Source organism: Megascapheus bottae, chromosome 22, assembly GCF_031878675.1.
Source record: "Megascapheus bottae isolate mThoBot1 chromosome 22, mThoBot2.hap1, whole genome shotgun sequence".
Classification (NCBI taxonomy): Eukaryota; Metazoa; Chordata; class Mammalia; order Rodentia; family Geomyidae; genus Megascapheus; species Megascapheus bottae.
The window spans coordinates 2633341-2644320 of record NC_143530.1 but is presented as its reverse complement, the minus strand read 5'-3'; the positions used below and the strand labels follow the sequence as shown (position 1 = coordinate 2644320).

Sequence of the window (10980 nt, the reverse complement as noted above, 5' to 3'; positions counted from 1 at the left end):
TTTTTTGAAGATAGACTCTTACTTTTTTCCCCTAAGGCTAGCCTGGCCTGGCATCCACCTATGGCCTGGAACGATAGCTGTGTGCCAACATGCTCAGCGTTTTGATTCTTCCTTGCCCTACCTCTGCCTCCCAAGTAGCTGTGGCTACAGGCACAGGCTTCTGTGCCTGGTCTCCAAGGAGATCTTTAAGAAGAGAAAGGAGAAAGCAAATCTCCCAAAAGCTCCACCTTAGAGACATTTTTTTTTGTTTTATAGTATAACAAGATGTATTTTTTGTAAAATTAATTATGAATCAGTAATACATTTAAACATAAAACTTTAACATTCTGCACAAAGAACTTACAGACCACATTTACTTAATAACAAATTTCCAGCTATCTAATAAAATAGTCTTAAGAAGTACAATTTAATTTCCAAAACAAAGAGAACATTATGACAGAAATATTTATGCAATTGGCAGATTTTTGTGCTAACAGCAGACCTTAAGCCAAAACTTCAGGGGTTTATATGAAACAGGAACTTTTGGGCATCAGAATTTAAACAAACCTCCTCAAGTATTAGTAGTATGCTTTTGGTATCAGCCTTTTCCCCTTTTGATAATTTAGCATCCTTCTACTAATCAACTTTGTAATAATTGGTAATTCGGAGTGGGGGAAGCAAGGCAGTCCTGGGTTTGAGCTCGGGGCATGCTCTCTTGCATACTAGCTGGAGTGCTACCATTTGAGCCACATTTCTGAGATGTGGTCTGGTTTCTTGCCACAGTCTACTTTAGACTTCACACTGTTGCTGGAATCACAGGGGGCCCCGAGTCCAATTTCCCTCCATGGAGATGCAATCTCACAGACTTTTCTACCTGAGTTGACCTGAAATCATAGCTCCCCCAGTCTCAATCATCCATGCAGTTTGGTATTACAGGTACCTGCCATGTCTAAAAATGTGCTGAGGGGTCCCACAAACACTGTGCCAGTAAATGGGGGCTGTGTATCATTTGTGCCTGGCTCTGGTACATTTCTCAAATTACCATGTCAACCTTCACATGCTGATCCTGTTATCATTTCTTTTTTTCCTCCCAGTAAGCCTTGGGAAGTGAGTACACGGAGACGTGCTATAGTAAACACTGGTGTGATAGCTCATTCATGACTCAGGAAGTTTTTATTGAAAACCTCCTATAGACACAACCCTTTCCTCTAGAGAGCTCACAGGACAGGAGGTTAAGCACTGACTCGGAATCTCTAGAGGTATTATTCATCATCCACGATACACTACAGGTACTGATACTCCTTTGAATGGCAAATAAAATCTTCCATTATGTATTTGATTCTTTAGGTTCTAATAACTTATTTTGAAACTGATAGACTGACAAGGTCCATGGTTCACTTTCTCTGCTATTTATTTAGGATTGTCGAGCATTTTGTTATCTGTTTTCTCCAACATGCACTATTTTGTTACTGTGAGTTGACAAAAACAAAACAAAACAAAATTGTTTTTTTCTGTATACATGGTGTGAATTTCCTGCTCCTCTTCCCTGTTACTTTCCCTTCTTGTCAAAGCTTGGCCGCCTTCTGTTCCCTGGCTTCTTATCGCCATGGATGAGCACATCCATGCGTGCTTGCCAGGCGCAGTGGCTCAGGCCTGTAATCCAGCTACTCAGGAGGCTGAGATCCGAGGATTCACGTTCAAAGTCAGCCCGGGTCCTGCAAAGTCTGTGAGACTCATATCTCCAATTAATCATTAGAAAACCAGAAATGGTGCTGTGGCCCAAGGGGTGAGCTGCAGAGCTCCGGGACAGTGCCCAGGCCCAGAGTTCAAGTCCCATGACCCACCAAAAAAAAAAAAAAACAGTTGAGTACTCAATAAGTGTAACTCACTATCCTTTCCAATGAGGCTACACTGTACCTTTCATGTTGTCACTATAACAACACTCTCTTAAGTTTTTTGTCTTAAAAGTTATCAAAAGAGGGGCCGGGAGTTTGGCCTAGTGGTAGAGTGCTTGACTAGCACGCACGAAGACACGGGTTTGATTCCTCGGTACCACATGCATAGAAAAAAGCCAGAAGTGGTGCTGAGGCTCAAGTGGTAGAGCTCTACCCTTGAGAAAACCCAAGGACAGTGCTCAGGCCCTGAGCTCAAGCCCAGGACTGGCAAAAAAAAAAAAAAAAAAAAGTTATCAAAAGATTAGCCAGAGTTTGGCCTAGTGGTAGCGTGCTTGACTAGCACGCACGAAGACCCGGGTTCCATTCCTTAGTACCACATACACAGGAAAACAAAACAAAACAAAACAAGAAATGGTGCTATGTGGCTCAAGTGGTAGAGCACTTGTCTTGAGAAAGCTCAAAGACAGTACCCAAGCCCAGAGTTTAAGCCTCAGGACTGGCTGAAAAAAAAAAAAAAAACTAAGCAAAGAAGGCTTTTAAATTTCCACCAAGACAAATACTAGATTTGAGAGATCATTTTGGTATCAGACATCAATTTATATACTCAATGGTTTGATCAAAATACTCCATTTTTGATTTGATACTAAAATGACACAAGACACTTAATCATAACTGATGGAAGCCTGACACCTACTCAGTGAAAATTATCTTCATAATAAAGTATATATTTAAAAATCAAACTATGTGTACAAATCAGATGGTAGCAAACAATCACCTGCCATCCAAATCCATTTACTTTTAAAAATCAAGGACAAATAAATGTTAAGATTCATTACAATTTTAATGAATTTTAATCCAAGTGCTCTCAGAAAGAATGGTCCACCAATCATCCTCCATCTGAAACACAATGCTGGATGATCCATTTGCCTCCAATGAACTCTGGCCTTTTAAGGTGGCAATCCAATGACCTTCTGCAGTGGTGGTACCCTCGGTCCATAGGCACTCCTCTTCACAGGAAGAGCAACGAGAAAGGACTGCGTCACCTTTCATTGCTTTTTGACTCCTGGGTGTTTTCAGTGTATGCCCAATGCTTGATTTCAATTTTATAACAGCAAAATATACCCGTCCTTATTCTCAAAAGCAACTGTATGTTCCAAGTAGCTGACATTAACAACTTCCAACACCATTCCTAGGAATAATTCGAAGTTCTGAACCACGCTTTAGGAAAACATTTCCAGCTGTCTGTGCAGGAATTATTCCTAGTCCACCATTAGTAATAATTGCACTTGTGGCTGCAGGAACTTTAAATTCTTCTGCTGCAAACATTAAGACTGCTGTGAAAGGTGTACTTTCAGGAACAGAGTACTTTGTAAGGCGGCGTGATTTTAAACGAAACCTTCGACATAGTGGAGGGGGCCTGGGACCCAATCCTGGCGCCAAGTTCCCCGGACAGCCCACTTCCTCCGAAAACCCCTTAGAGACTTTTTGTGAAAGGGAACAGTAAGAAAACGTGGGATGTATTTAGGCCACAGCCCTGTCCACGTGGGAGGGACGCCTTGCCTCCTCCTTACTCATCCACAGGGTTCCTAGACTAAAGGCTAAAAGCAAGCCGTATTAACTATCTCCTAACTGGAATACTTTCAAGGCAGCCTTGCGCTCCAGGCTAAGCTCTTCATCAAGGCAGTGTGTGCTGGGTCACAGGGAGCCCAGGCCTTCCCCACAGCCCTCACAGGTATGCGCTGCCCTATTAAAAGTAACACCCGCCCTCACCTGCCCGGCGTTCCAGCTCTCAGCACACCCACTTCCCTTCTTTCTAAGAAATTTCTTAGATAGTCCACTTAGGTTAGTTACAAGCACTGTCTTTTGTCCAAGTTGCAAGAAGAAAGGAGAAAGGTCACTCTTCTCCTTAATCCCGTGCTATTTTTGGACCTCAGCCTTCTCTTAAGATTTTTTTTTTCCCCTTTCAGATGAAAAACATGAAAAGCCAGGCACTGTGGCTCACGCCTGTAATCCCAGCTGCTCAGGAGGCTGAGCTCTGAGGATGGAGGTTCAGAGCCAGCCCAGGCAGACAAATCCAAGAGATTCTTAAAATTGAGACTGATTATCTGCCCCAGGGGAGGGGCAGGGGCCTGGCTTGAACACCCCCCTACCCCCCCCACACCTTCTCACGACTCACTGAGCATGAAGGCGAGGACTGCGTCCACAGAGAAGACACGAACAGCAAAGAAACAGGCTTACACAAAAGGGTTTATTTGAATACTGACTACATTGCCAGGCTACACAAATGCTCTGAGAATGCATTTTTTTTTTTCCAGTCCTGGGCTTGAGCTCAGGGCCTGAGCACTGTCCTTGGACTGAAGGGTAGAGCTCTACCACTTGAGCCTCAGCACCATTTCCGTCTTTTTTCTAAGTATGTGGTACCAAGGAATCGAACCCAGGTCTTCGTGCATGCTAGGCAAGCACTTTAACCACTAGGCCAAACTCCCAGCCCTGAGAATGCAATTCTTTTGGATAACACTGGAGCAAGGCAAATGCCATTTCTAAAATGGAGACAAATAGTTACACTTAAAGAATTCCCTTATCTGACATGTTACAGTTTAGCTGAAACTTACTTAAGTCTAAGTATTTAGAATAGTTCAAAAGTAAGCAACCCATTTATAAAAATAGATGCAGCATATTACAATTAAATAACTTTAATGAAAACAGTGCCTGGCAAGGTTAAGGTTTTGCTTTAAAAAAAAACCCCTCAAACTAGTATTTATATCAGGGATCAAAGTGTTGTTTTTATTTCTAACATAAGCCATCTGACACATTTATTGTGTGTGTGTGTGTGCACATGTATGCGCACGCGCGCGCGCGCATGTGCCAGTCTTGGGTCTTGAACTCAGGGTCTGGGCTTTGTCCCTGAGCTTCCTTGCCCAAGGCTAGCACTCTACCACTTGAGCCATAGCTCCACTTCCAGCTTTTTGGTGGGTAGCTGGAGGTAGGAGTCTCCCAGGAGATAAGAATCTCATTTTCCTGTCTGGGTTGGCTTCAAATTCTAATCCTCAGATCTCAGCCTCCTGAGTAGCCAAGCCTCCAGGCACGAGCCACCCGCACCCAGCGAACACATTTATCTTTTAAGTTTGCCCACGGCGGGCCAGAGGTTGCCAGGGATATAGCCCTCCGTCCTCAGCCCCCCTGGAGGGTCACAACAGCAGCAGGACAAGTCTCAGGATCATCAAGAAGCTGAAGTAAACAAAGACAAAGGAGGTCACTCCGATACCTGGGGGGGGGGGGCAGGGGTAGGGGCGAGGGGCACACACACTACACTACGAGGTGTACGTGGGTATATGAGATCAGGTAGTACCAGGGTAAAAAAGTACAGCCGAGCCAGGTGTGCAGGCTCAGGTCCATCACTAAACTGCGTGGGAGGCTGAGAATAGGAGGATCACAGGTTGTGAGGCCAGCTGGCCAGAAACATTCATGAGATCCCATCTTCCCCTGCAGCTGGGCGCGTCTCGAGCTGCAGGGCAGGCTGAGAACAGGCTGTGCTGTATCAGAGAGGCTGGCTGTGGCCGTACAGCCCGTGATCCCAGCCACCACAGAAAGCCAAAAGTGGGCTGACTGTGGCCCAGGGGTGCTCAAGGGCAGGAAGGCAAGACCAACTGCTAAAAAGAACCATGAAAAACAGCCAGGGAAGCCTGGCTCCAATGGCAGAGTGCCAGCCCAGCAAGCACAGGTTCTGAGTTCAGACCCAAGCCCTCCCCCACCGCCAAATAAAGTACACCTAATAAAAACGATGGCAACACCAAAGTCAGATGAGACCATGGCAGTTTCTGGGGTTGACAGTCAGACTGGCGGGATCTTTTGAATGAGAAACTAACTCTTGGCAAACTGTCAGCACTTCAGAGGGTGGGAGAGGAAAGTCTCAGTCAAAGCAGTTCTCACCTTAAACCCGCCATCAGCCCGGCGGGCTTTATCCTCTTGGACCTCTTGAATCTCGTGCCCATCAGGGTGGCCAGGAAAAACGCCGCGTCTGAAACCAAGTCCCAACACCGTCAGGGCTTGTTTCTGGAAAGAACTGAACATGGCTTCAAAGCTCTCATTATTAAAACTCCACAGGCCAGGTGGTGATGGCTCACGCCAGTGCCAGCCAAACCAAGAAGACAAGGCCGTGCTCTCCCCACTGGAGCCATCCCGGCAGCTCCCGCTTCGGTGGAGTCCTGGATGGGAGGTGAGAGTCTCACCGACTCTGCCAGGGCTGGCTTCAAACGTTAGAGTTCTCAGCCTCCAGAGTCTAGGATTAGTTTACCACATATTGTTTTCCAGATAGACAAAGGTGGCCATGAATCCTAGACATAAATATGGAGGTGTCCACTGTCTTTCCTCTGTGGACATTCTCTTTGGCTTAATGGGCAAAAAGCTAAACTTGGGTCGGCTCTGGTTTTCTCAATCAAGACTTAATGCAGAGTAGAGTGCTAAAGCTGTGTGTAAATTAAATAACTCAAGGCTGTCTCTTTTTCAGATATGTTCATAGCAGATTTTAAAAAAATTATACTAAATGTGCATTTGAGAGAGGTAATAGAAAATCTAGGAATGATTCTTAAGCATTTTGCCATTTCTAATTTAATCTATTTTTTCCAATAACAAGAAATTGAACTAGAAGGCTTTATAGTAGTACTGTAATTTTTTTATCTGAGCTAAAAAGGAGCAAGAGTTGTTCTCACCCAATACTGGCACAAAGCCACTTAACAGCGGGCAGCACATTTTTTGGTAAACCTACTGTGAAGTGTCAAGAGGCTTATCTGCTACCAGGCAAGACAGATGCCTTACTTACACAGCGACAGCTTAATGTCTCGCTGGTCCCTGGAGATGCGATAAGCACCATAGGCAGACAAAATTCCAAAAAAGAGACCGGCAATCAGAAACACAACACCACCTAGGGAGAGAGGAAAAGGAGAAAGTTCACACAAAGAGAACCCCCAAACAAAAGAAATCCACCCCACTGCTTCAAGTACCCCCTACACACACCTTCAAATGGACTCTGAGCTGGGTATCTTCACTGGACAAAGACATTAAGCCCTAGAGCACACTTTCATTCTTGGCCCCATGTCACCAGCTTCCTCCCATGAATCCCTTCTGCCAGTTCCCTAGCTCTCTGACAAGACGGCCCCCTTACAGACCCCTCACAGGGGACCCACCCTCTCCCCTCTAAGTGCTTCCATGGATGTCTGCCTCAGGCTTACCTTTCCGCCTATAACTCCAAATGCTTTCTAGTATCACCACAGCTGCAAAACCAAACCCAATCAGATCCATTGGTGAGGGCACAGTTCTAAAGGAACAGGGAAGAACACAGGCCAGAATAAAGGAGCGAAGGGGAGCAAACCTACAACCTAGACCCAGATAGCTTAGCTCTCCAGCCCAGTGAAGAGAAGGTTCAAGCCTTACCACTCTCAGCACTGAGCTCTTTCTCAGCCCGCCGTGCCCCATCAACCTCAATGAGCTGGAGAGGAGGCGGGGCACCTCAGTGGCTTCTCCTTTCTCCTCCCTCAGCAGTGCAGTTTGCCCATGCTGTCTGTTGCTCTGGGCCGCCGGGTCCTGTAACACTATTGTACACTGCAGGACTCAGCCGTGGCCGATATGGCCACTTTGCAATCTCCTCCCTTCCACCCACACAACCCTGCGGCCCAGCCTCCGACCCCACCAGCTTTCTCCTCCTCAAGTAGCTGCCCTGGCCTCCAGCAGGCTCTACAGAAAATGGCTTCTGCTTCCTCTGGATTCCTGCCTGGACGTTAGCAACTGTCTTGTAATCTTTCATTTTTGTGCTAATATTCATCCTTCCATTCTTCCCACATTGAAGGACAGAAAAGGAAGAAAATGACTGCTTGGCGACTGAAGGTGTTGCTTACTTTGTGTGTGTGTGTGTGTGCGCACACGTGCAGAGACGAGCACTGGGCAAAGCTGGGGCTTCACCTCAGGGCCAGCGCTCTCCCTTAGCCTTCTCACTCAAGCCTGCTGCTCCACCACGTGAACAAACCCCCGCTCCTGGCTTTCTGATGCCTACCTGCAGACAAGAGTCTCACGGACTCTTCTGCCAGGACTGGCTTTGAACCTCCCATCCTCAGATCTCAGCCTCCAGGTAGTTAAGAGTCCACATGATGGTTGCATTCCCTATGTAGTCCAGGCTGTCCTAGAACTTGTGATCCTCCTGCCTCTGCCTCTTGAGCACTGGATTACCCCCAGCCAGGCTCTCTGTAAACGTTTACCTTGTCACTAGTTTCAGAGAGAGACAGCTCTTCTGTGCTGGCAGAGATCGTCACAATTAAATAAACAACACAGTGGAGCAGGGCAGTTGAGGGCCTGGTGAGAAAGCCGGGTTGCACAGCCCACATAAGCCACGAAGGGGAAGAGGACAGAGTGGTGGAGACTCTGGCAGGTGAAGTGGCAGAAAGTGCCAGGAAGGAAAGCCGGGAGGGGATGGAGGCAGACATCATCCTCACCACCCCAGCTGTACAGGGGGTTCTGGGGACAGGCTCTGTACCACCACAGCTCTACAGGGGTCTGGGGACAGGCTCTGCACCACTCCAGCTGTACAGAGGGTCTGGGGGCAGGCTGTACACCACCCCAGCTCTACAGGGGGGTCTAGGGACAGGCTCTGCACCACCCCAGCTGTACAGGGGGTCTAGGGACAGGCCGTGCACCACTCCAGCTCTACAGGGGGGTCTAGGGACAGGCTCTGCACCACCCCAGCTGTGCAGGGGCTCTGGGGACAGGCTGTGCACCACTCCAGCTCTACAGGGGGTCTAGGGACAGGCTGTGCACCACTCCAGCTCTACAGGGGGGTCTGGGGGACAGGCTGTGCACCACCCCAGCTGTACAGGGGGTCTGGGGACAGGCTCTGCACCACTCCAGCTGTACAGGGGGTCTGGGGACAGGCTCTGCACCACCCCAGCTCTACAGGGGGTCTGGGGACAGGCTCTGCACCACCCCAGCTGTACAGGGGGGTCTGGGGGCAGGCTGTGTACCACCCCAGCTGTACAGGAGGTCTGGGGACAGGCTCTGTACCACCCCAGCTGTACAGGGGGTCTGGGGACAGGCTCTGCACCACTCCAGCTGTACAGGGGGTCTGGGGACAGGCTCTGCACCACCCCAGCTGTACAAGGGGTCTGGGGACAGGCTCTGCACCACCCCAGCTGTACAGGGGGGTCTGGGGACAGGCTTTGCACCACCCCAGCTGTACAGGGGGTCTGGGGACAGGCTCTGCACCACCCCAGCTGTACAGGGGCTCTGGGGACAGGCTCTGCACCACCCCAGCTCTACAGGGGGTCTAGGGACAGGCTGTGCACCACTCCAGCTCTACAGAGGGTCTAGGGACAGGCTCTGCACCACCCCAGCTGTACAGGAGGGTCTGGGGACAGGCTCTGCACCACCCCAGCTGTACAGGGGTCTGGGGACAGGCTCTGCACCACCCCAGCTCTACAGGGGGTCTGGGGACAGGCTCTGCACCACCCCAGCTGTACAGGGGGATCTGGGGGACAGGCTCTGCACCACCCCAGCTGTACAGGGGGTCTGGGGACAGGCTCTGCACCACCCCAGCTGTACAGGGGGATCTGGGGGACAGGCTCTGCACCACCCCAGCTGTACAGGGGGGTCTGGGGACAGGCTCTGCACCACCCCAGCTGTGCAGGGGCTCTGGGGACAGGCTCTGCACCACCCCAGCTGTGCAGGGGCTCTGGGGACAGGCTCTGCACCACCCCAGCTGTGCAGGGGCTCTGGGGACAGGCTGTGCACCCCCCCAGCTGTGCAGGGGCTCTGGGGACAGGCTCTGTACCACCCCAGCTGTGCAGGAGGTCTGGGGACAGGCTGTGCACCACCCCAGCTCTACAGGGGCTCTGGGGACAGGCTCTGCACCCCCCCAGCTGTACAGGAGGGTCTGGGGACAGGCTCTGCACCACCCCAGCTGTGCAGGGGGTCTGGGGACAGGCTCTGCACAACCTCGCCCCGGCCAGGCCCTGCCCCGCTCCGGAGCCTCGGCGCTTCTTATTCCTCGCCTTTGCAGGACGCTACCGTGTAGGGAAGGAAATCCGTGCGGCGCGGAAGCTCACCTGCAGCCCGGCAGGGAGGCGGAAGGGAGGACCTGATCCCGGAAGCGAGGACCAGGTCCCGGAAGTGGGCTCCGCGCAGCTGCGTGGAGCTCCACAAACGGTCCCGGCAGAGTAGGGCTGCGCAGAAGCACGGGTGCGCATCCCCGCCCTCCAGGGCCCCGCCCCTCGCGTTCCCGGCCCCGCCCCTAGTGCCAGGCCCCGCCCCTCGCGCCTCGGCCCCGTCCCTAGTACGCAGTACCCTTGACGTCTCTGGCCCGCCCCTCGCGCCCAGGCCCCGCCCCTGGCTCCAGGCCCCGCCCCTCGCGTCCAGCCCCCGCCCCTCGCGCCTGGCCCCGCCCCTCGCGCCCCCGGCCCCGCCCCTAGTGCGCAGTACCCTTGACGTCTCGGGCCCGCCTCGCGCCCAGGCCCCGCCCCTCGCGTCTACCCCCGCGCCTGGCCCCGCCCCTCGCATCCCCGGCCCCGCCCCTAGTGCGCAGTACCCTTGACGCCTCAGGCCCGCCTCTCGCGCCTAGGCCCCGCCCCACACGCCCAGGCCCCGCCCCTCGCGTTCAGTCTCCCTGATGCACCGGGCTCGCCCCTCAAGCCAAAGCCCCGCCCCTCGCGCCCAGGCCCCGCCCCTCACGGCCCGACCGCCACCCCTCGCTCCCCGGGCCCGGCCCTCGCACTCTGGCCCTGTTTCCTAATGTCCGGTACCCTTGATACCCCGGGCCCGCCCCTCGCGCCCAGGCCCCGCCCCTCGCTCCCGGGACCCGACCGAAGGTTGCGGAGCCCGGGCACAGCGACCCCAGGCGCCAGGTCCAGCCCGCGGCAGCTCCCGGCTGCGGTCGCCGCGCACTTGGCCGGGACCCGCAGCCGTCTCCTGGCTCCCGGGGTGACCGCCCCGCGGACACGGGAAAACGCGTGGGCGCTGAGACTGCGCCGAGGCCCGCGACGGAGGGGCCGCGGCGGGGCGGGCGCGGGAGCGGCTCGGGCCGCCGGGTCCAGACCCTGCCGGACCCCCCCCCGGCCGGGGTGGAGTC

At 52.4% G+C, this 10980-nt stretch overlaps 1 protein-coding gene and 1 pseudogene across 2 annotated transcripts; both read right to left on the bottom strand.

The window, feature by feature from the left end:
- Positions 1-2684: 2684 nt before the first annotated feature.
- LOC150047575 (ubiquitin-fold modifier 1 pseudogene) lies at positions 2685-3824 on the bottom strand (annotated as a pseudogene).
- A 906-nt stretch (positions 3825-4730) lies between these two features.
- On the bottom strand, positions 4731-8353 carry Tmem14a (transmembrane protein 14A). 2 transcript variants are annotated; one of them, XM_090355494.1, is made up of 6 exons: positions 7921-8009; positions 7305-7462; positions 7103-7188; positions 6694-6795; positions 5805-5892; positions 4731-5102 (listed from the first exon to the last, which is right to left on the bottom strand). In XM_090355494.1, exons 3-6 carry the CDS (start codon positions 7170-7172, stop codon positions 5063-5065), a joined length of 300 nt encoding a protein of 99 aa, XP_090211620.1. In that variant the 5' UTR covers positions 7173-7188; positions 7305-7462; positions 7921-8009; the 3' UTR covers positions 4731-5062. The 2 variants fall into 2 exon arrangements, with proteins under 2 accessions (XP_090211620.1, XP_090211619.1); XM_090355493.1 differs by lacking the exon at positions 7305-7462 and having other exon boundaries at positions 7921-8353.
- Between the last annotated feature and the right edge of the window lie 2627 nt (positions 8354-10980).

Coding starts and splice junctions, on each gene's coding strand:
- Tmem14a (XM_090355493.1), bottom strand. CDS start 8,024: ATGCAACCATCATGTGGACTCTTAACTACCTGGAGGCTGAGATCTGAG. Junction 6,796..7,102: donor TTGGAGTTATAGGCGGAAAG/GTAAGCCTGAGG, acceptor CTCTCTCCCTAG/GTGGTGTTGTGTTTCTGATT. Junction 5,103..5,804: donor GGGCTGATGGCGGGTTTAAG/GTGAGAACTGCT, acceptor TGTTTACTTCAG/CTTCTTGATGATCCTGAGAC.